Source organism: Penicillium verhagenii, assembly GCF_028828195.1.
Source record: "Penicillium verhagenii strain IBT 33310 chromosome Unknown utg000005l_segment0_segment0, whole genome shotgun sequence".
Classification (NCBI taxonomy): Eukaryota; Fungi; Ascomycota; class Eurotiomycetes; order Eurotiales; family Aspergillaceae; genus Penicillium; species Penicillium verhagenii.
Window position 1 is genome coordinate 481,819 of NW_026643169.1, and position 22,419 is coordinate 504,237.

General features: G+C 48.5%; 11 protein-coding genes across 11 annotated transcripts; 8 read left to right on the forward strand and 3 right to left on the reverse strand.

The window, feature by feature from the left end:
* Positions 1 to 347: 347 nt before the first annotated feature.
* Positions 348 to 1,445, forward strand: N7466_003748 (uncharacterized protein; the record flags this gene model as incomplete). Its single annotated transcript, XM_057163145.1, has 3 exons — positions 348 to 842; positions 897 to 1,094; positions 1,155 to 1,445. 3 exons carry the CDS (start codon positions 348 to 350, stop codon positions 1,443 to 1,445), a joined length of 984 nt encoding a protein of 327 aa, XP_057021826.1.
* A 721-nt stretch (positions 1,446 to 2,166) lies between these two features.
* Positions 2,167 to 2,807, forward strand: N7466_003749 (SEC61-beta family protein; the record flags this gene model as incomplete). The annotated part of the gene is made up of 3 exons (XM_057163146.1): positions 2,167 to 2,169; positions 2,328 to 2,673; positions 2,773 to 2,807. 3 exons carry the CDS (start codon positions 2,167 to 2,169, stop codon positions 2,805 to 2,807), a joined length of 384 nt encoding a protein of 127 aa, XP_057021827.1.
* Positions 2,808 to 4,332: 1,525 nt separating this feature from the next.
* On the forward strand, positions 4,333 to 6,652 carry N7466_003750 (sodium:solute symporter family protein; the record flags this gene model as incomplete). The annotated part of the gene is made up of 5 exons (XM_057163147.1): positions 4,333 to 4,454; positions 4,525 to 5,204; positions 5,261 to 5,305; positions 5,377 to 5,995; positions 6,070 to 6,652. 5 exons carry the CDS (start codon positions 4,333 to 4,335, stop codon positions 6,650 to 6,652), a joined length of 2,049 nt encoding a protein of 682 aa, XP_057021828.1.
* Positions 6,653 to 7,044: 392 nt separating this feature from the next.
* Positions 7,045 to 7,950, reverse strand: N7466_003751 (rhodopsin family protein; the record flags this gene model as incomplete). Its single annotated transcript, XM_057163148.1, has 7 exons — positions 7,045 to 7,228; positions 7,291 to 7,331; positions 7,427 to 7,459; positions 7,549 to 7,573; positions 7,628 to 7,661; positions 7,724 to 7,777; positions 7,914 to 7,950. The coding sequence occupies 7 exons, from the start codon at positions 7,948 to 7,950 to the stop codon at positions 7,045 to 7,047; spliced, it is 408 nt and encodes a 135-aa protein (XP_057021829.1).
* Positions 7,951 to 8,423: 473 nt separating this feature from the next.
* On the forward strand, positions 8,424 to 8,790 carry N7466_003752 (uncharacterized protein; the record flags this gene model as incomplete). Its single annotated transcript, XM_057163149.1, has 2 exons — positions 8,424 to 8,699; positions 8,767 to 8,790. 2 exons carry the CDS (start codon positions 8,424 to 8,426, stop codon positions 8,788 to 8,790), a joined length of 300 nt encoding a protein of 99 aa, XP_057021830.1.
* Positions 8,791 to 9,656: 866 nt separating this feature from the next.
* N7466_003753 (dynein light chain DYN2) lies at positions 9,657 to 10,285 on the reverse strand (the record flags this gene model as incomplete). The annotated part of the gene is made up of 7 exons (XM_057163150.1): positions 9,657 to 9,721; positions 9,774 to 9,843; positions 9,911 to 9,937; positions 10,005 to 10,039; positions 10,090 to 10,123; positions 10,180 to 10,202; positions 10,255 to 10,285. 7 exons carry the CDS (start codon positions 10,283 to 10,285, stop codon positions 9,657 to 9,659), a joined length of 285 nt encoding a protein of 94 aa, XP_057021831.1.
* A 283-nt stretch (positions 10,286 to 10,568) lies between these two features.
* On the forward strand, positions 10,569 to 13,509 carry mrd1 (RNA-binding ribosome biosynthesis protein MRD1; the record flags this gene model as incomplete). Its single annotated transcript, XM_057163151.1, has 4 exons — positions 10,569 to 10,796; positions 10,917 to 11,708; positions 11,965 to 12,237; positions 12,295 to 13,509. The coding sequence occupies 4 exons, from the start codon at positions 10,569 to 10,571 to the stop codon at positions 13,507 to 13,509; spliced, it is 2,508 nt and encodes an 835-aa protein (XP_057021832.1).
* A 1,074-nt stretch (positions 13,510 to 14,583) lies between these two features.
* Positions 14,584 to 17,080, forward strand: abaA (transcription factor AbaA; the record flags this gene model as incomplete). The annotated part of the gene is made up of 3 exons (XM_057163152.1): positions 14,584 to 15,010; positions 15,068 to 15,244; positions 15,309 to 17,080. The coding sequence occupies 3 exons, from the start codon at positions 14,584 to 14,586 to the stop codon at positions 17,078 to 17,080; spliced, it is 2,376 nt and encodes a 791-aa protein (XP_057021833.1).
* Positions 17,081 to 17,715: 635 nt separating this feature from the next.
* N7466_003756 (uncharacterized protein) lies at positions 17,716 to 18,847 on the forward strand (the record flags this gene model as incomplete). The annotated part of the gene is made up of 3 exons (XM_057163153.1): positions 17,716 to 17,860; positions 17,957 to 18,744; positions 18,821 to 18,847. 3 exons carry the CDS (start codon positions 17,716 to 17,718, stop codon positions 18,845 to 18,847), a joined length of 960 nt encoding a protein of 319 aa, XP_057021834.1.
* Positions 18,848 to 19,029: 182 nt separating this feature from the next.
* On the reverse strand, positions 19,030 to 20,268 carry N7466_003757 (uncharacterized protein; the record flags this gene model as incomplete). The annotated part of the gene is made up of 1 exon (XM_057163154.1): positions 19,030 to 20,268. One exon carries the CDS (start codon positions 20,266 to 20,268, stop codon positions 19,030 to 19,032), a length of 1,239 nt encoding a protein of 412 aa, XP_057021835.1.
* Positions 20,269 to 21,318: 1,050 nt separating this feature from the next.
* Positions 21,319 to 22,121, forward strand: N7466_003758 (uncharacterized protein; the record flags this gene model as incomplete). Its single annotated transcript, XM_057163155.1, has 2 exons — positions 21,319 to 21,465; positions 21,534 to 22,121. The coding sequence occupies 2 exons, from the start codon at positions 21,319 to 21,321 to the stop codon at positions 22,119 to 22,121; spliced, it is 735 nt and encodes a 244-aa protein (XP_057021836.1).
* Between the last annotated feature and the right edge of the window lie 298 nt (positions 22,122 to 22,419).

Here is a 22,419-nt window from a genome sequence, read left to right on the forward strand (position 1 = left end):
CTTCCCTCCAACCTGCAGCTTTCCCCTCTTAAATAAGTGAAAACCCCTCCGCCAGGAGGTCAACGCCGCCACAGTGTCTTCTCAAGACCACTCCGCGGACCCGAGCGGTGCGTCGGATTTCGGCAAAGTGCTATCTCGGGAATCGCGCGCTTCTCTCCTAGATGCCACTTCTTATGATCCATCTTATCGACCAGGTGCTGGATTTCGCGCTCGAGAAGGTTATACGAATGTCACCCCAACCGCCGTCCCGCGCAACAGCTGGATGTACGTCCCTAATACAACATGGACGTGGTGCTTTGCCATCGTCACTTTTGTTCAAACGCTAGTGACACTCGCTCTGGAAATGTATGGACCCTGAAACTGTGCAATTTGCTTCAATTTTCCCACCACATTCACTAACGACATATAGCTATATCTTCGCCAATTTCCAGATCCAGGAAGTGGAAAACGACAGTCCTTCGTCCAGAACCATTCCGACTTTCCTCGCCCTGTATAGTTTCGGCTTCCTCTACGAGCTAGTATTGGTTTATGATGCATTGCGACAAAAGAACACCATCCAGATTATCGGTCTTTGCATGTGCAATGTTGGCTTGTTGATTTATGGCGCCGTACAGGTGCAGCAAATCCGAAATGCTGTCAACATTTTGCATGAAAACAGCAAAATCAGTGCTGTTGTTTGGTCGGAATCGGAGCCATTCCTTATTATCATTCCATGCATTGTGGCTCTTGGAACTGTTTTGATGACTTTTGTGGCGTGGCAATTGTATGACGAATTCGCCTGGACGATTTACAAACACATCAGTGCGGATCTGCGCATGAAACGCCGTTATCTGACTTATCAGGTAGGAAACTTGGCAAATTTCCCCGCCAATTGCATTATAACTAATTCATTTTAGATCTATATCGCTCTGCTGAAGTTTGATTTCTTTTTCTTCCTCGGTTTCACTGTCCAGTTCCTGGTCGTTGTCTCGTCCTCCAGCCATAACGCCGAATTCTACCTTACCATCGTCGCCGTTCCCGTGACTATCATTATTCTTGCCTTCGGTGCTTGGTTTGTTCGTCGAGAATCGACTAGCGGTATGATCGTGATCATCGTAAGTCGACTCAACTTTGATGCGCAATTTCAACAGCTCGGGATCTAACAAATACCACAGCTGCTATTTTTTGCCGCCATGGCCTACTTTGTCTTCAAGCTTTTCCGCATGTATGCTCTAGCGACCTTCACCGACTATCTCCCAGCTCGTCCTTCAATGACGTTCTTTGCTGTGATCACGCTCATCCTGATTGTGATTACTATCATCAACGCTTGTATGTGTGTGAACAACTTCCATCGAGGCTTGAAACCACATATCAGCAAGAAGAAAGTCAAGCCCGAGGAGAAGACCACTGAACTTTCCGCCAACCTTGCGAGTGTTGCGGTTCCATCTCGAATGATGATCGATTGATCTCCAAGGGCTATCCTTTTCCATAAGTAATGTCCCCTGGAGCCACGAGCTTTTTATTTCTACTTCTTTCCATCTACGATTGTTGGACAAGCGTTTTTTTTGAAGCCCATGCGTTTGATTATTCGGGCCCTATGATACCTCACCAGCGACCTTCCTATTTTTTTGTTTTCTTTTCTTCTCGCCCAATTGCCCTACCAGGCTTTTGTCCAAAACTTTGTGACACTACTGCCCTGCTTCACATATCCTTCATGCGTGCACCAGGGGCGTTAACCGGGTACAATTCCCGGTGGTTTTTTTAACCTTTTTCCATGTCATTTACGATAGCCCCCATGTCTTGGAACAAATTTTTCTATGACCATGAAATTATTTAGTCTAGGATATCAAGAAATCAATATGTTTCATATTATGGAACCAATCCATGTTAAATATTAATAAATTTGAAGAGAAATTATTCCCACATCTTTCTAATGACATGAAAGTCTGAAGCTCTAAGCAGCTTGTACTTTCAGAGTCCCTTCTTATTGGTGGGTCTGTTGTAACGCATACAGTAAATTACTGCTCTTGTGTATGAATGGTTACCATACCCTTACACCGCCTAGTATCAATCAGGAAAGCGTGATCGTGGCCTCAATTCAACTCCGCAAACTCTCGCTCTTCCCCGAACCCCTTCTTTCTTTCTCTTTCATTCTCTCATTCTATCATTCACACCTAACTAATCATCATGGTAAGCTCGTCCAGGATCCCAGCTGCCCAAACCATTGCTCAACTCCCCATCCAATGTCTCCTTATGCCCACCCACCAAACCTCCTTTCTTCTCAATACCCCATTGGGATACCCCAATAACCTCACTTGATTTTCATCTCTAACCAACCATCAATCCAGGCCTCTCCTCGTCCTGGTTCCCCTCTCACCTCCGGCGCTGAGTCCGGCGCCGAGTCCAAGTCCGCTGGCGCTGCCGGCGCTGTCGCCTCCGGCTCCTCCGTCAGCCGTCCCTCATCGCCCTCTGCCCCCGGTGGTCCCCGTGCTGCTATGCGCCGCCGGGCTGCCGCTGACCACAAGGAATCTCTCCGCAATGCCCGCCCCAGCTCTACTCGTTCCGCTGGTGCTGGCGGTTCCTCTGGAACCATGCTCAAGCTCTACACTGATGAGAGCCCCGGTCTGCGTGTCGACCCCGTCGTTGTTCTGGTGCTGAGTCTGGGTTTCATCTTCTCGGTCGTTGGCCTGCACGGTGAGTCCTTTTTTGCACTTTCTCTTGTGTCGATTGGATCGAAAAAGAGTCATTTGAATGATATTGAATCTGTTACTGATCGGTCTGTGCGCTGTCTAGTCATCGCCAAGATCACCCGCAAGTTTGCCGCATAAGCAATTCCATCGATGATATTATCTACGCACGATTGATGACATGTCCCATATCATCCTCGGCATGATCATGGATTGCGCTCCGCCCCACTTCCATCCTTTCCACCTTCCACCTCCCAACCCTTTCTCCTATACCCCGTGACATTTGGTCCTTTCCGCTGCACACAAAAACAGCCAGGGCCCCCCGTTTTGGCTAGGCCGGTGTGAATTCTGTTTTCTTACTCGAAGCTTTTCTCTCAACATGTGTGGTGTTTTTCGTTTTTGTGGGTGCTGCAGATCAGCATCCTAGACCTATCCGCTGTGTAGGTCGGCTGGACTGCGTATCTCTGCTGGCATTTGTACTTTGGATTTCCGACTTCCTTCCCTGCGATGTGATGCGCTGGAGGAAGTGGGTGACCTCGTACGGTAGAGATGTTTGAACAGAGATGTAGTCCGAGGCTGTGTACCATATCTGAGATAAATGTGTTCACTGCCTTGCATTGAATAATTAATTGACTTGATCTCCGAGATCTTGCAAATGCTTTATTGGCACTGCCATTGTAGGGACTAGGAACTGTAGGCGAACTTTTAAAAAAAATTAAAGTCAAGCACCATGCTTAGTACTAGTACATGCTAGTCTTGAAATGAATGCCCTGCATCTTTCTTGGATATGTGGGGCAGACTACTAGTTAGTAGACTTTAGCCTCAGGGTATTAGAAATCGCAAATGACAATAAGTTATCGAGTAAGCGTATCATCTTTATCTGCAACGGACTCTGCCGAGAGGGCATATCCCACTCCCACCTTCCAACTGCCCCAGACTCCACCCGAAAATGCACGAGAACCGGGAGCTCTTATCTCGATCTCCCAACCAATCACATCCACTCTTGTCTTCGCAAACAGATAAGCCGGGAGAAATCAACCAATTTCTTCAATTGATCACTGATACTGATACCCCGTTGCTTCTGCACGAGCCTAACATGGGTACTTTTGATTGTGAATTCATTTCCAATCCGTGATCCCATTCGGTAAGATCAAAAATGCCCACGGAGCGGTGGGGCTAGATCCCTTCATTCTACACACGGTGTGCCGCCAGGAGCGCCCATCAATGTCCAATCATCGTTCAGGCTGGTCGCTGCGAATGGTAGCATGCCATGCCTTACCATTACGAGAACCAATACCACTCTTATCTTGACTTCGATTGTGGGTTACGGGACCCTATCTAAGCTCAGGGATCAACCCCCGGGGTTAAGGTGTGCGAGGTCGGAGTCTCTTGCGCATGCACTGCGTGCATTACTTATATCAATACTATGCTCCCCAGGTTTTCCCTTGCATGTATTCGATTTAAATCAATCTGTTTTCCCTGACAAACCCCGGAACTATTAGGGTTTGGTTCTGTTTTCTATATTCTCAATTGAGTTTGAAGTTACTTATTCAACGTCATACATTGGTCGCCTCGAGCCCTACCTTTTTTAAGAATTTTTCTTTTGGACGCTTCTTCACCTGCACATCGCTGCCATCTCTTTGATCGGTTCTGCTGATCCCTAGACATGTCGTCTGGGACAGTATCTTTTGAAGCGCCCTTGTCCCAGGGATTCGGATATGGAATCATCCTGGGACTGGGGTTTGCTTTTGCTCTTCTCATGATATTTATTACTTGGGCTTTGAAGCGGTATGTTTCCAAGGTTTGACACAACCTTAATTACACGAGTACTAGTACTAACCTCAATTTTCAATACCAGATACCAGAATGAAGTCCAAACTTCCGAAATGTTCTCAACAGCTGGCCGCTCCGTCAAGTCTGGTCTAGTCGCAGCGGCAGTAGTAAGCAGTTGGACATGGGCAGCAACACTACTCCAGTCTTCCGCAGTAGCATACAAGTACGGCATCTCAGGCCCATTCTTCTATGCATCCGGCGCAACGGTTCAGATTCTCCTTTTCGCAACCGTGGCTATCGAGCTAAAGAGACGAGCCCCCAATGCTCACACTTTCCTCGAGGTCATCCGCGCACGTTATGGTACAACCGTCCACGTCGTCTTCATTGTCTTCTGTCTGATGACCAACATCCTCGTCACTGCTATGTTGCTGACTGGTGGATCGGCTGTTATGACATCGTTGACTGGAGTCTCGACCACTGCCGCCTGTTTCTTGCTTCCCATCGGCGTTGTTTTGTATACCCTCTTCGGTGGTATCAAGGCCACTTTCATCACTGACTATATGCACACGGTCGTCATCCTGGTGGTCATCTTCCTCTTTGCTTTTTCGGCATATGCAACCAATGCCGAGCTGGGTTCGCCTGGCAAAGTTTACGATGCCTTGGTCAAGGCCGCAAAGCAGCACCCTGTTGAGGGTAATGCCGAGGGCAGCTACCTGACTATGCGATCGAAGGAGGGTGGTATTTTCTGGGTGATCAACCTGATCGGTACGCTACAAGCTGTCTTTGAAGTCAAACGTACTATCAACTAATGTATCTGACAGGCAACTTTGGAACTGTGTTCCTCGATAATGGTTACTATAACAAGGGTACGTGGAATCCGGATAAAACACAAAGCGTCCCATGATTCAAAAGAAAATTAAACTAACTTGTATACCAGCCATCGCTGCAAGCCCCGTCCACGCGTTTCCCGGTTACGTTATTGGCGGTCTCTGCTGGTTTGCCATTCCCTGGCTCTGCGCCACCACTCTAGGCATATCTGCATTGGCACTGGAAGGCAACGCACGTCTAAGCAGTGACGATGTTACAGCCGGTTTAGTTCTCCCTTTCGCTGCAGTCAAGCTCCTTGGGTACAGCGGCGCTGTCGCAACAACCCTCATGATCTTCATGGCTGTCACATCCGCATTCTCGGCTCAACTCATCGCCGTGTCTTCGATCTTCACGTACGATATCTACCAGGCCTATATCAACCCACAAGCCAAGGGTAAACGACTCGTCTGGATCTCGCACATGTCTTGTATCGTCTACTCGATTATCATGGCAGCCTTTGCAACTGGTCTCTTCTACGCTGGTGTCGGCATGGGATACCTCTACCTGCTTATGGGTGTTATCATTTCATCTGCCGTATTCCCCGGTGCCATGACATTACTCTGGAAGGGCCAGAACTGGATTGCAGCTGCTGTATCCCCTCCTCTTGGACTGGCTATTTCCCTGATTGCTTGGTTGGTGACTGCGCAAAAGCAATATGGTATCCTCACTGTGACTACCACCGGTGATAAGTGAGTTTTTTTTTACCCTCATCTTCAACCAGTCATCTTCGTTCAATAGGGCACTCAACTAATCTTCTCCATAGCTACCCCATGCTAGCAGGCAACGTCGCCGCCCTCCTCAGCCCAGTAATCATCTCACCCGTCCTAACCCTGATCTTCGGTTCCCAAAACTACGACTACGTGTCCATGCGCCAAATCCGCAAGGTAGACGACACAGAAGTCGCCGCAGACGCGCACATCGACATCGAACTCGTCCCCGGCGAGATCGGGCCCAGCGAGACCGAAAACGAAGAAGAAACCCGCAAACTCAACAAAGCAGCTTTCTACTCGCGCACATTGACGGTGTTCATGGCGTTCGCGATGCTGATTCTCTGGCCGATTCCGATGTACGGAACCTCGTACGTTTTCAGCAAGAAGTTCTTCACGGGCTGGGTTGTTGTCGGAATCTTGTGGCTCTTCTGTACGCTTTGTGGAGTTGTTATTTTCCCGCTTTATGAGGGCCGTGAGAGTATTGTGAGAGTTGTTAGGATGATGGCGCATGATGCTATGGGAACCAGGCCCGCTGTTTATCGCGGCAGGAAGGCGGATGAGATGCAGGCTTCTGGAGTTGCGACCCCCACGGAGACTCTTGGTGAGAAGGCTAAGGAGGCGGAGTCTTCTGCTTAGATAGCGGGTTTGATGTCCTTGTATGATGTTTTTGGGAAGTTTGGGCTGGTACCACTTTGATTTGTTTGGTCGGACGTTTTTTTTTTTCTATACCCCGTTCTCCGGTCTGTGAATACGATTTATATTATGAATGCTCAATGTGTTAAAGATTAATTTCAAGGGCAACCTTAGAATTCAAGCGTAGAAATTCACTAAATCAAGACTCGGGAGGTTCATAAATCTCATCGGGTAACGCTAACTCGGAGGACATAATGCCTCAAAAGGTTGGGACATTCAAAGTCAAGTCATCCACAGCGCCAATAAAAAGAAATTGTTTTCTCGGAATCAAATCAGCTTGACGGCAGCACCGTGACTCATGATTAAACACGACTACATGTGATTTTGTTTTGCCGTCACTTGTAGTCAACTGGTCCATGCTGCTGCTGCTGCTGCTGCGGTGGCGGTTGGCCTTTCTGGCTTTCCATCTGGTACCCTGCAGCTCCGTGAGCTTGAGGGGGTGATTGTGGACCTGGAGGTCCCCACTGATAGTTTGGCATTGCTGGCGGCCGAGTATCAGGTGTTATGTCAGTCCGATCGCTTTGACATGTTAGTAACTTTTTTCTTCATCTGCACATTCTGTTTGGTATGAAGTGTCTTACCGAAGATCCTGCGAGAAGCGACATGTGTAACACAAGACCTCCTAAGCAAATGGATTAGTATAAAATCTCAATCAGAGTCCAGGGACCAGTATGGAATTCAATTTCCAGAAATGATCCGTGCGGCAAAATGACGTACCTTGTACTTGTGCGTTGAGAGGGGAATCAAGGGCTAAATGCAAACATTAGAAATCATCCAAGTTGTTATGCGAAAACAAAGCGCGCAAAGAATAGAATAGAAAAAAAAAATGAGAAGCTTACAACAAAGCAAACTGTGAAGAAAGGCCTATCCAGAGTTGTTAGTCAGGCTTTCCACAAATCAGGGTGCTCAGCCACATACCACCGGGTGATGCAATGGCCATTCCAATTTCGGCCTACATCCAGGTCGTTGATCAGCAAGGCCCAGAGCATCAAACGAAGGAACCCATAAACATACAATTGTAGCAGTAAGCGCGGACATTTTCATATCCCTCGAGCATTGAGGTGAACTCTATACCATCCCTGTCAGCACTTCACGATCTAGATGGGGCGTAGCAAGGTCCACTGGCTAAACGCCTCGGACCAGCCAAAAGCACCGACCCCCACTCCGGCGTCGCTGGGGATTAATAACCGAAATCCAAGCTTACCATGAGTGCCACAAGTTATTGGAATACAGAGCGCCATGATTGATGTTGAATGGTGAAGAGAAGGAAAAGTGCGCCGACGTCAACAGAGCTGAAGGCAGCTGTTTAAGTTGTGGCTTGGCTTCTTGGCAGGAAGCACGTGAGTCCATGTGATTATCATTTGCCTATCAGGTACGAGTCAACGATACATCCATGGATACTATCTAGTAGGTATCGAACGCAACTATCTGACCTCAATAAATGCACGAATATCAATTGAGCCATATCTGGACCTATGATATATCAGTTACATGATTGGAATCTTAGAATCAGCCTTCTGGAGAGCTCCAGGGCTCGGGACCGATATACATATGTAATGTAATATTGGGACCTGTGATTTACTGCATCAGGTTAGTTTTGCCGTTCCCGGCCTAGCGCCCCAATACACTGTTTTGTCACCTCGACTTCTATCCGCCTGACCTAAAAGACCCGACCTCTCACTGTAGGGTGTGTTTAGATCAAACTCCTTTCAATATGTCAGGTCCACATCCTCAGTTCAGTCCTGCGTGTCCGATACCCTACATCCTCCACCTCGCGGAGCGAGTAGAGCAACTCAAAGCTTTTCTGCAGACTGATTTTGGCACAGCCCAGCGAGTGAATGTTGAAGCTCTCATTCGCCTATATGAGAATGGCGAGCTTGGACCACGCCAACGAGGTGATCCCCCGATCTACCTTGTTGAGGGACGACGAGTCGAGAAGAACCCATGGGAAGATGAGTCGGTACCCAATAACGCGATGAGATGGTGTGAGGTATATTTCAATATCCATCATCCCATTATCTATCCATTTTAATGGTTCATATTAATGATATCTTTAGACGTTAGAATATCAGCAACATTGAATTGATCCAGCAACATGAACTACAGGCAAATATCATACAATCCTATATGGTATTATCAATAGTCTCAGGCTAATCATATGTCGTATTTTTATGACTATTAGCCGCAGCAAATGATCCCTGTACCTCGTAGCAGTTATTCGTGTCAAAATGGGGCTTAGGGGACCGCAAGAAAAGGAGACATGGAAACCTTGAACCTTCAATTTTTATTGGGGACAGTTCATGAAGCAGCCCAAAAGTTTCTTCATCCATATTTTGAAGGAATTCTGTTCCTAGGATCGACGGAAGTGTTTCTGGGAACATAACCTAGTGTTTCAGGATTAATATACCTCCTATGATGGGTGTTCATGTTCCCAGAGACAGATTTTACACTCCTAGGAAGCTAACCCGCGATCCTGAGAGCTTCAAACCCCTTCCTAGGAGTAAACGTGCCCATCCCGGGACCACAATTTTCGTATGAGTCTAATAATGCTTTAGTTCGGTGACAAACCTACTAAGTATGTCCACATTAGAGCGGGCGTTCAAGCGGCGGCTCGCTGTCCAAAGTTACGGGTGGAAAGGAGGCCGTTTCTGGCGCCAGATGCTGTCATTTTCGGTGTCGTTTTCACAGGTCCCTATGTTCTAGTTGTAATACATTACAATCCAAGTTACCTTCAAATGGTGGGAATATTATTGAGAGTATGTATGTATTCAAAAAGCCTGTTTACATAATGCGGCAATTCTTTGCATACATGGATGTTAAAGAACTTGGAATCAAATGTCAGATAGCTGTAACATAAAGAAAAGATCGCTGTTCAACGCATTTTGTAGACTTCCACACCAAAAGTCTCCGACCATTAATGCCACACATCGATATCGTACCCATCCGATTACTGGGTCTTGAAGAGGAGGATGGCGCAGTGGCCCAGGTAGAAGTAAATGAAGTGCTTGGTCTCTGCGATGGAATGAGTATAGATTCGGAGAAAGGAAATCGGTGGGATGCTGACCGTGGGTAACGAAGCTGCCAAAGTTGCGTCCGACAACGCAGTGCCAGGTAGCTCCCTTTCGGGAGTCAAACTATAATATGAGTGTGTTAGTGTCGGAAAGGAGGAGGGGTAGGTCGATAAGGATGGCGGGGTCGGACCTCTTTCTTGATGTACTGTGCAATATCCTATGGAAAGTCAGTATGAGATCGAACAAAAGAATATTGATCTGTATAAGCCAAAACTCGCGCATACCTTCTCAATGTGGTACTTCTCCATAGCCTCGATAGCTGGGAAAGTCAGTCGCAACTCCTTCAACCGGATAATAAATGTCCCCTACCCAGGTCGATGGCCTCTCGCTGCATATCCTCGGTCTAGGTGAATGTATCAGATCTTGATCCGCAAGTATAAGGTGCCAGTTATTCTATACCATGTCGACCGACTTGACTTGCGCTGTAATGGGGTTAGCGATATAAACAACTTCTGGCGGGGGATCGCGACTCACCCTCCATCTTCTCTTTCTTCTCAGTGGTCATAGTTGCGATCGGGTCTATTTCCGAATAAGGCGGGTTTGAGAGTAGTAGGGTCGTCTGTTTTAAGAAACGTGGTGAATTGATGATTGAAGCAGCGCAATCCGAGAGGGCGCGTCAAGGAATACGGGTTGACCGCTTCCACCCCCATTCATTGTACTGCCGGATGGACAAAATCACCGCCCTCTTCACCGCCCTGCGTGCTATGAAAGACAGAAAAAAAGTTTTTCGCTGTTGCTATTTTTTATTTTACACCTGCTCGGGGCTTTTCCAGCTACAACAAATTAAGATGGAAAATACTCGGGTGTTTGTCAGTGGGCTTCCACCCACTCTCTCCAACGATCAACTTCGAAGCCATTTCTCAACACGCTTCGAAGTTACAGATGCCCATGTTTTGCCTAAACGCCGCATGGGCTTCGTCGGCTTCAAAAGCCATGAGACAGCTCAAGAGGCCGTGAAGTACTTTAACAGAACCTTCTTAAAGATGTCTAAGATCACGGTAGATATTGCTCGACCGGTATGTGTATTCTTGCATCGTTCATTGCATTTTTCTTTCATCTTTTTTTGTCTGCTTTTTCTGCTTTTCGTGCACGCTGACCCATTCAGTTGGTCTTGAGACTGACAAGGTTTATTGTAGATTGATTCCAAGCCCGACCATCCCACGCGGAACCGTGATGCGGACAACTCTGCGGAGGGTGCCATAAAAAAGCGCAAGAGGGATATGGAAAAGGCTCAAGACCCTAAGCTGAAAGAGTACATGTCTCTGATGCAAACCGGGAAGACCCGAACATGGGCGAATGATGATACAATGGCTGCGCCATCTGCGGATTACAAACCGGTCATTAACCACCAAATCCAAGACAACACTGTTGCGGATGAAGTGCCTTCCCAGCCCAAGAAAGCCCGGATCCAAGAGCCCTTGCCCGTCGTTAGTACTGAGGAATCTGAACCTGAACCAATGGTCGTTGACCACAGTGAAGAAGTTCAGATGGAGGAAACTCCAACTGAAGAAGAGCAAGGCAAAGAAGAGGCTGCTGCCCCTACATCTGATATGGACTGGCTGCGGTCAAAAACAAGTCGTCTGTTAGGTCTTCTGGACGAGGATGAGCAGGCCGAGTTTGAAGAGCGCAAAGTTGAAGAGCCGGTCAAGTCTCGGAGTCCTCCCAAGGATGAATCCCGTAGTGCGGCCATTGGAAAGATTGCATCTCAGCCTTCACCTTCCCCTCAGCCCGAGACTAACATTGATGAGACAGTCGCTGAACCAGCAGAAGAAGAGGAAGAGGAGGAATCAAGCGAAATCACTCCTGAGCAGGCCAGAAACATTGAGCTTATTCGCGATTCTGCTCGTCTGTTCTTGAGAAATCTGTCCTATGATTTGAAAGAGGCGGACCTTCATCCTCTCTTTTCTCCATTTGGCAAAACTGAAGAGGTCAGTAATTGTTTACGTTATTTTTCACCTTCCCCCTTCTCCAACATGCCAGCATTTGTTCTTACTGTACAAATGCCGGCGGTGTGCTCGAATGATGACTGTCCTGATAGGGACATCTTATGCCAAGGCAAATGATGTCACCAGGCAAGAGATTTTAGTAGATGCTTCTTGATTATCTGATAAGAGCACACAACATTCCATGCACAGAACCTTCTATTTATAATTTGTTATTCGATCAAGTGCTAATGGAATATAGATTCACGTGGCTTTTGACACTCGCACCGAGACCAGCAAGGGCTTTGCGTATGTGCAGTATCATGATGCTGATGCTGCCATCGATGCCTACAAGACCCTCGATGGAAAACATTTCCAGGGTCGTATTCTGCATCTTCTCCCAGCTGCCGCCAAGAAGAGTTACAAGATTGACGAATATGAGCTGTCCAAGCTTCCTTTGAAGAAGCAAAAGCAGATCAAGCGTAAAATGGAATCCGGTTCTTCCTCATTCAGCTGGAATTCTTTGTACATGAACGTGAGTTTTGATTCATTTTATGGCGATACAATGGACTGAAGGCTAATTACCATACAGACTGATGCCGTAATGTCCTCTGTGGCTGAAAGACTCGGCGTTTCCAAGGCCGAGCTGTTGGATCCCACTTCGTCTGAAGCGGCTGTCAAGCAGGCACATGCTGAGACGCATGTTATCCAGGAGACAAAGGCTTACTTTGCCTCTAACGGAGTAAACATTGATGCTTTCAAGGAACGTGAGAGAGGAAACACTGCTATTTTGGTGAAGAACTTTTCGTATGGTGTCAAGACCAGTGATCTCAGGTCGCTGTTTGAACCCTATGGCACAATCATTCGACTACTGATGCCACCCAGCGGCACTATCGCGATTGTGGAGTTTGGAAGGCCTGATGAAGCCCAGAAGGCGTTCAAGGGTCTTGCTTACCGCAAGGTAGGCGATTCAATTCTGTTCTTGGAAAAGGCTCCGAAGAACTTGTTCGATGGCACAGTCAGCCAGGTTGCTGCTCCAGAGCCGCAGGGCAAGAGCCAGGGATTCTCTACCTCCGATACTTTTGCCGCAGACGAGGTTGAAGGAAATACTGTCACATCAACTCTGTTCGTCAAGAACTTGAGCTTCTCGACCACCAACCAAGGATTCTTGGAGGTCTTCAAGCCATTGGAAGGCTTTGTCACCGGACGCATCAAGACCAAGCCCGATCCAAAGAAGCCTGGCCAAACACTCAGCATGGGTTTCGGTTTTGCAGAGTTCAGAACCAAGGCCCAGGCCCAAGCGGCGCTTGCAGCCATGGATGGTTACAAATTGGATGGACACGATCTTGTCATCCGCGCCTCCCACAAGGGCATGGATGCTGCGGAGGAGCGGAGACGGGAAGATACCGCCAAGAAGGTTGCAGCGAGACGCACAAAGATCATCATCAAGAACTTGCCGTTCCAGGCAACCAAGAAGGAAATCCGTTCCCTGTTTGGTGCCTACGGTCAGTTGCGTTCAGTCCGCGTACCTCAAAAGTTCGATCGGACAGCTCGTGGTTTCGGTTTCGCGGATTTCATCAGTGCTCGGGAGGCGGAAAATGCCATGGATGCGTTGAAAAACACCCATCTTTTGGGCCGTCGCTTGGTGCTGGAATTCGTGAACGAAGAGGCTGTCGATGCCGAAGAGGAGATCGCAAAGATCGAGAAGAAGATGGGCCAACAGGCGGACAGGATCAAGGTCCAACAGCTTACGGGCGGGGGTCGCAAAAAGTTCACTGTAGGGGCCCAGGAGGACGACGAAGCATGAAGGTGCTAAGTCTCCTTCTCCCTACAAGAAGGGCGTCGAGTCCATTGGCCGATGACCACCCCTTGCTTTCAGGGGAAAAACGATGTACGATTACTTGCAGCCTTTTTTTTGTTGATTACCTACGAGATAGTAAACTAGATACCCCGAACACGTTCTTGCAGCTGTCAATGCACACCATACGTGCAGTGCTCGTGCATTTTGCATTTTGCATTTTACATTTCATACATGTCCGTCCCTATCTAGGTTTCCTTTAACCCTAACCAACCCTAATGTACTACAACCTCCTTCCAACATCAAAAAATCCTTTCCCCAGGTTTATCAGATGGATTTTGAAGGATAATCTTTTGTCTTAATGAGTTATTTGCTGTGTTTATTTGTTTTTTTGTCAAACTTATGATCAGCTTGACTTACATTCCTGTGGTGGTGGTAGTGGTGGTAGTCGGCGGTTGAACATTCCTCAAACTGAGCAATCAACGACGTCGTTGACCTTGCAAACATTCCACGAACCTGTAATCGCCACTGATGATGGTCGATGATTGTCAACATCAGCCCGACCGAAGCAGCTCCAAGGTCACCTCGGACTGCACAAAATCTCCGAGTCGCGCATCACTGGATCGTGCTGTTGGCCCATCCCTTGCTTCGGCAACACTTCCTTCATATCATGCCCTTTCTTGACTCCTGATTTGTCGCGGCAAGGACGGCTAGCGGCCGTCCTGCGCTCCCCACACAGTGCCTGGACGCGAAGGCCCAGGGACTTGGACCTGTGTAGGAGTATGGAGCTGGCGTTCGAGGGACGTGGTGCAGGCAAAGCAAACCTGGCGGAGCAATGCTGCTACTGGGACTACAGCACCCCTCTCCCAGGGGAGTATGCTTCCCTATAAACACCTTCTTGCTCGCTCTCACATTCTCTTTCCCAGGTTCTGACATTCTCTTCAGACATTTGCGTTCTTGGGTCGCTGTGTTTGTGACCGCTGCGTTCTTTGCCAGGCAGGAAGCATTTGACGGTGCCTCTCAACTCCCCCTCCTCGTTGGAATCTGTCATTCTTTTCGAGAAGCCCGTCCTTGGTCCGCTCCATGGCTGCTGACTGGCAACCAGAGTGCCTTGTGCCTCAGAACCAGCCGTCCCTCGATACCGTTGGGGCTCATTCAGATAGGGCTTTGCAGAATACATCTGGGAACGTGCAGTCATACTCTGATGCTTTGACACACGACGTCGCTGGTCGGGATGATCACCTCCAGCAGATGGCTTACAAGTATCCCCATCCTCCCGTCCACCACCAAGTCGCTGTCGCCCCGAACCACCACCAGCAAGTAGCAGCTCGGCTCCACGCCCGCAAGCTTCGTCGGCTTCACTCAGTTGGGCCTAATGTTGGTCCTCGCCGCGGACGAAGCTACCTGAAGTCCCAAAAGTATCTTGAGTATCGAGCACGTCCTCGACGTGACACTGGCAAAGATGGAGAGCCTGTGTGGTCCGATGAGTTGGAGGATGCTTTCCAGCAAGGTGAGCAATCTAATTGATAACTTTATCGATATAAAAGGAGCTAACATTCGAGTGTAGCTCTTGAGGCAAACCCTCCCATGGGTCGACGCAAGTGGTCCGAACGGGGAAAGTCATACGGCCGAAATGAGTTGATTGCCGAATACATCTTCAACTTGACTGGCAAGCGACGAACTCGCAAGCAGGTTTCGAGTCATCTTCAAGTACTCGATTCGTTCTTGAAAGGAGATCCAGACTGTAAGATCTATACATCTACTTCTCGTTTACAGCTCGAAGTGTCAGGGATTAACATGAGTTCTAGGGGAGCGACTTGTTCGCGAACAGTCTACCGACCGACCAAGTGGACACTCTCAAGCCTCAACACCCAAGTGGAGAGCTTCGGTGGATCATGGAGCGTCTAGTCACTACGGAGCTCCGGCACACTACCACGATCCGATGCGTTCGATCCAGCCTTACGCAGGAGACCTACCACCACCTCACTACACTTTGGGTTCAAGCATGCAAGAGACTGGGACCAAGAACATCCATGGCTTTAGCTTTGACATGTGGGTCAGTGCGCCTCAGGAGGCCAATCGCGTTGACAATGCCCTGCATGCATATACCCGTCTGCAAGGCGATCTCAATCACCCTGCTCCTCCGATGCCATTGGAAAACGTGAATGGCTGGCGGTCATCATTCCCGGAGTTATCAACCATTATCAATGACGGTTCTCTCGACTGCGACATTATTATGCTTGAAGTCAACCTGCAGCTCATGTCTGACTTCCCTCCCCCGGGGTCTCGTCTTGGTATTCAATTAGACCTTGACTTTGCACACCCTACCGCCGGGGATGTGTTTATGGTAGGCCAGATGGAAGACTGGACATGCAGCACACATCTTTATGAGGCCGGTCGAGAGAAATGGGACACATATCACCCGCTTCCGAAACCTCAATCTCAGTCAACCAAGGTCAAGCCTCTTTTTGAATCTCAATGGTGGGCGAGAATCTTCACAGAATTGACCCAAGACAAGCGCATTGCCGAAGACTCTGCTCAACAAGAATCCATTATTGCGAATGACGAGCGTACTCGTCGCTATCTACGCTCTTTGTCTGCAGTACAGGAGATCCGCGCTGTGCCCCCCAGCTCTAGGCGCCTCTCCAACCAGTTCCAAGGCCAACAGGATGAGAGTGAACGCATGGCTATCTTGGTTTGGAAATTCCGTCAAACCCGACCTGGTGAAGTTGGCACCACCACTTGGCGCCGGCTGATTCCGCCGCCGGACCGTACTCAAACCAATAGCCCTCGGCCAGCTGTTAGTGTTGGTGCCGGTGTTGACCTTCCCCCTCTTTCCTTGGATTCCATTCTTCTCAACAAACCATCGCAGAGCGTCTACCAAACACCGCAAGCCCATGATCTGATTCACCACCCAAGTCAATCCCAGCCACAATGGCCAATGTACTCATCTTCCCACGACAACGTGGCTAATATGTTTAATTCTTCCGGTCATCTTGACTTTATGACCTCTATCACGAAAGCTGAAGATGCTCTCGGTGACAAGACAGCCGTCACCTCCGTGCTGGACTCCTTCGCTACTAGCCTTGCACCGGAGACATCGCAGCCAACCAGCCTCAGCATGCCCAGTGGGGGGCCAGTGATGATGAACATGCACGATCTCCCACTCTCTCATCCATCTCTTGGATACAATATTGGCCATGACACCAGCCACTACATGCCACCTCAACAGCACGGCGTCAGTCTTCACGACAGTAACAACCACAGTGTGCTTAATGGCTTCTTCGCATCAGGTTCTCACTCCCTCGAAGATCTTGGCCATGCCCAAGCTCCCTGGGGCTCCCATTCGAACTCTATCCCTGGCGATATGAGTGCTGGTGGATATCACCATATCCCATACCAAGAGCACCAAGGTCCTGTTTCGCGAGAGTCGCAACAATCACACCATTACGATGGCATTCCTGAAGATTTGATGGACAAGCTTGTTGGTCGCATGTCTAATGGTCCTAGTATGCACGGGGCAGGCCCTGAACATAGCAATGCTACCTACCCAGATGATGGGGCTGTGGATGCAGTATAATGACCCAAATCAGGGCGAAAACAAACAAAATTCTAATGATAATTTTTATTCTGGAGCGGTTATATGTACTCTTATACCTTTTGTTTCTTTGCCTTTTCTTTTCTGTCTCTTCACTTTCTCTTATTTTTTTTTTTTTTCAATGTGGAGGTCCGGTGGCTTAAGTGTTTCAGAAGTCGGGCTCTGATTGCCGTGTGGGATTTACTTCTTTTTTCCATAATTTAATCGAAGTGTACGTAACACTGTAACAGTACAATGGATAAATTCCTTACAATTCTTTGCATTAAAATTCCCATTTAACCGATTTTAGCCGGCATTCTAGTGGGGCCCCCGGACTTCTGCTTACTTGCACGTTTTACTATACGAGAATTGTGAAAATGTCCCGCATTTAGCCTTTAGCTTGCACTAAAACATTCCATGAGTGTCTTTTCAATCTGGACTATAATTGCCACCTGTTCCCTTGTTCTCTGCTCGGTTCTTTTCTGTAATTCTCCGAATTTTCCGGTAAGTTCAACTCCGCCGGGATTGTTACCCGTACTGTGTACAGATCCAAGAGCTAAAGTGCTCAAGTGCTAAAGTACTAAAGTACTAAATCTCTCCTCTTCCCCAGATCTTTTTCCCATCACACTTCCATCACAATGGCTACCCCCACCGTTAAGTTGAGCAGTGGCTTTGAAATGCCCCTTGTGGGCTTCGGTCTGTGGAAGGTGAACAACGACACCTGCGCTGATCAGGTCTACAATGCCATTAAGGCCGGATACCGTCTCTTTGACGGCGCCTGCGGTAAGTAACTAAACAAAAAAAAAATACCCCGCCAACACCCGTCCAATACCTCTCTTCTTAAAAACTTAAGACTAACTTCCAACTCCCAATCCAAAGATTATGGCAACGAAGTCGAATGTGGTCAGGGTGTTACCCGCGCCATTAAGGACGGTCTCGTCAAGCGCGAGGACCTCTTCATCGTCTCCAAGCTCTGGAACAGCTTCCACGACGGCGAGCAGGTCGAGCCCATCTGCCGCAAGCAGCTCGCCGACTGGAACGTCGACTACTTCGACCTGTACATCGTGCACTTCCCCATCGCCCTGAAATACCTTGACCCCTCCGTCCGCTACCCACCCAGCTGGACCACCGCCGACGGCAAGGTCGAGCTCAGCACCGCCTCCATCCAAGAGACCTGGACCGCCATGGAGTCCCTGTCTGACAAGAAGCTCGCCCGCAGCATCGGCGTGAGCAACTTCAGCGCCCAGCTGCTTATGGACCTCCTGCGCTACGCCCGCGTTCGTCCTGCTACCCTCCAGATCGAGCACCACCCTTACCTCACCCAGACTCGCTTGGTCGATTATGCCCAGAAGCAGGGTCTCGCCGTTACTGGTTACTCTTCCTTTGGACCTTTGAGCTTCTTGGAGTTGAACCTTAAGGATGCTCACGGTACCACCCCTCTGTTTGAGCATGATGTTATTAAGACCATTGCCGATAAGCATGCGCGTACCCCTGCCCAGGTCCTGCTGCGCTGGGCTACCCAGAGAAACATTGCTGTTATCCCCAAGAGTAACAGTCCCACTCGCTTGGCACAGAACTTGTCTTTCAATGACTTTGAGTTGGAGGCCAGTGAGATCGAGGCCATTAGTGCTTTGGACAAGGGTCTGCGCTTCAATGACCCCGTTGCTGTGAGTATTCTCCCTGTCTTTTTTTGCTTTCTTTGGCACTGGTAGATCTGTTTTCATTTGCTAACTTATTCTGTAGTACGGCCTTGATATCCCCATCTTCTAAACATTTACGCTTTTTCATGAGACTGATTGAGTCCTGCTGGATGGGTTCCATCTGGCTTTCGTGATGCTATATGCTATATGATAAACAGAATAATGAAACAGAAATTATCACGAGTAAAATTCGGCTTAGACATTTGAATGGTTTACGTTATACATAGATCTAAAAACTGGAATGTTCACTGTTTACTTTAGGAACTTGGCGGCCCCAGAACCCAACTCCTCAATCCTTCGTGCAAGATCCCGCGCCTTGAAAATCCCCTTCTCCTTCCAGATAGCATCCATCCGATTAACAATCCATATGCGATCAGACATAGTGGTCACTGGCAATTGGGCAATAACGTACAAAAACCACACGGCAAAATGGCCTCCTCCAGGAACCCTATTATTAGCGAGGCTAGCCATCTTCTCCGCGGAGAACGGAACAGTCTCCAACACCGACAATGGAATTTCTTGACCCAGCACTTGAGGCATGCTAGCCAAAATGTCGTCTCGCATTTGCAACATCACCTCATGCGAAGATTGTAGTTGTTGCGTGAAGCGAGGCGAAACCATTTCTGATGTGTTGTCAGCAAATCCCTTCAACAACTCTTCTTGTATGATCTGATGAAGTAAGCTGCGATATATTCGGCCGCCGTTCCAAATCTTAGCGCACTGAGGCTCATGATAGATGTCAAAGCGGCAATTATAAACCTCCGAGTGATCCACAGATGTGTCTCGAATTGTAATAAAGTAACCCCGCAGAGGCAGTGAATCCAGAAGCTGCTGAAACTGCCAATCGATGACCAGAGCCCGGTCTATCAGGTCAACCAATGAGAGCGATTCATAGGTAACCAAAAGATCGAGAAAGCTAATCTCAATCCCACTCATTTGCCACGCCAGATCCTCAGAATCAACAGAGGGTGTCAACAGCTCTCGCAAGGCCACCATGTGCGGCGGCATAGGTAGACGTCTATGGAGACACGCGACCAACATATCAGCCATTACCTGCGAAAATATCCGAGTGCCCAGGGATGTGGTGACTTGGTCTGCACCGCGCACTGCGAGTATACTAGCGGCTCCCAGTGCATGGTTCGCCCATGTATCCAGTCTGCTGTCGCTGTTGTGGGCGATCTGGTCATATAGCCCGAGCACCGAGACTGTCACGAGAGTGCTGTCTCGACGGACTTGCGTGGGTGATTGGAGAGAGCGGTTAACTAGCCGTACTGCGTTGGCGTACTGGGCTTGTGAATGGTGAAGCCACTGTGGAACATGGTTTATATTGCTCATGGCTGCGAGTCCTACGGCGGAAACTGCTAGCAACATGGCTTCGTTATGTTCTTCTCTGAGAAAGATCTCAGGGACGTAGTCGTAGTATCCTCGTGAGTCACTGGCGCGAGGCGTGATGACAGTGGATATGAAGTAATTCACTCCGAGGTCGTCCATCGAGTCCGGCAATGAATATCGAGGAGACGGTGTATGGTTATAATATGAAGCGGTGTATATAAGGGATAGATCCAAAGTGCTGTTTTCTGTTTGTGAGTCTGGGCTTGGAACCAAGAAGCTGTCCTGCAGTTCATGTATGGATCCCGGCGTTTCGGCAGACTGGTCCGTTGTTGCAGAACTCAACGGCTCGGTTCTTTCTCGACCGGAATCGCGTTGATGCCTTGACTCTTCGGCTTTCTTCCACTTTGTCCTGGATCTCCCAATAACATGAGTAGTCTCATTCCGAAACTGCAGTGCCTTTGGATCTGGGTATCCTGAGCATGTTTCGCCTCTTCGGGCACATTGGCCGCATCCCGGTTGTTTCTTATCGCACTGGGGTCATGTATGAGCCTTGGTAAATCTCTTTTTATTTTATTTTTGAATATCGTTCGCTCTTTCACGTACGCGACGTCTGTTTGTGCGACAGGCCACACAGCTAGCTGATGGTTTTCCACAATAAGTCATGGTGGCTACAAGGGCCGCAGTTCTGGACGAGACCGGCCAGAGTGTTCAGATAAGAGAGAGGTGAAATGACTAGTAGTGATTAAGTCAAGGGATTCTAGGGTGGGCTATGAGGCCCAACCCTACAGTACCAGTTTCTGTAGATGCAGAAACTTGAAAATCGTGTTGGGGACTTGAAACTTAGGCCCCCACGTTCTGTAATACCACGTTCTGTAATAAGCTTCGGACTAAGCAATGCGTTAAGCAGTAGTATATTCCAATGTTCATGGCAGACAACTAACAGTATTGAAATTTGAGGTTTTTGAATCAATACTTCATGATGTTTTCAAGAATCCATATTAATCTAGATTCGATCGACCACTTGCCAATGTGCTTGAACTTTATACGCATAAAGTGTTGATCTTGATACATCGTGGTTTGCAATGGATCTGCAACGCATAAATGCCAACTAACCAAACCGCGCCAAGAGCGGACCGCAAGTCATACATACCAACTTAGTAGTTATCAACCATCTCCGCACCGACACAATTTCTCCTCCAACCACCCAAAATGACATCCCCAGCTGCCCTAGGCCGCCTCGCCTCCACAACAGTTCACATTCAAATGATCCCTACTCCCCGCAAACTACGCGACACTCGACAAATCCTAGCCGCGCTCCAAAAATTCGGTGAAGTGACCACATTCCGCAACCTCAAGGTGAGCCTTCCTGCGACAAGAACAAGAACAAAGAACAAGAACCACAAAGCTAACCTTGACACCCACAGTATGATCAATCGAACAGATCACCAAACCAACACCGGCCCGTCATTGCCATCTTCGACTCCCCCGACGCCGCCCAGCGCGCACTCGCTTCCTCCCCCATGATCGTAACGCTCGACTCTCCCTCTACCTCTACATCACAACCAAGCACCAGCACCAGCACAGGCACAGGCACAAGCACAGACACAGGCGCAACCTCCAAATCCCCACCCTCGTCTTCCTTGGAATCAAAAAAGAAATACAAGAACCACGACCCTATATTCGATAATGTCGCCTCCGGCACAATAAAATGCATAATTGAACCCTCGACCCACAACCATGAAACCGCAATGCCGCGCAACAAGTACTTCGCCACGTTTTACCCGAATAAGGAAGATCCTGTCTACAAGGATATGAATAGTCCCCAGACAGGGGTGCCGCTGCACGCGCTGGGGGATGTGTTGCAGAGTAGGAAGCCCAAGCTGACTTTACTTACGCATGCGAAGGCTGCTGGGGTCAGACGGGCGCTTGGGGGTGAGAGTATAATGGCTATGTGGAGGGAAGCGAATGACCCTAAAAGGGCTGCTAAGGTCAAATATGAGAGAGGCCCATAAGATTTGAGGGGTTTATCTCTCCTTTTTCTCTAGGGGGAACGAGGGCTGCTTGATTGCGCCCTTTGTTCTTGGGGCTCGTGGTTCGGAGGACCGCTGCTGGTAGGGCCTGGTCTGAGATGGTCGTGCAGCTGCATTCATTACTTTCTCTGGGGTCTATGCGTCTATAACGAGAGAGAATTGGACGCAAAGAGTCCTCTTTAGTAATGTACAATATTATTGTCACAAGGGCAAAAAAAATTCATGTATATAAGCCATGTATATATAAGCTGAAGAGATAATTCAAGACATCTGCAGAAAA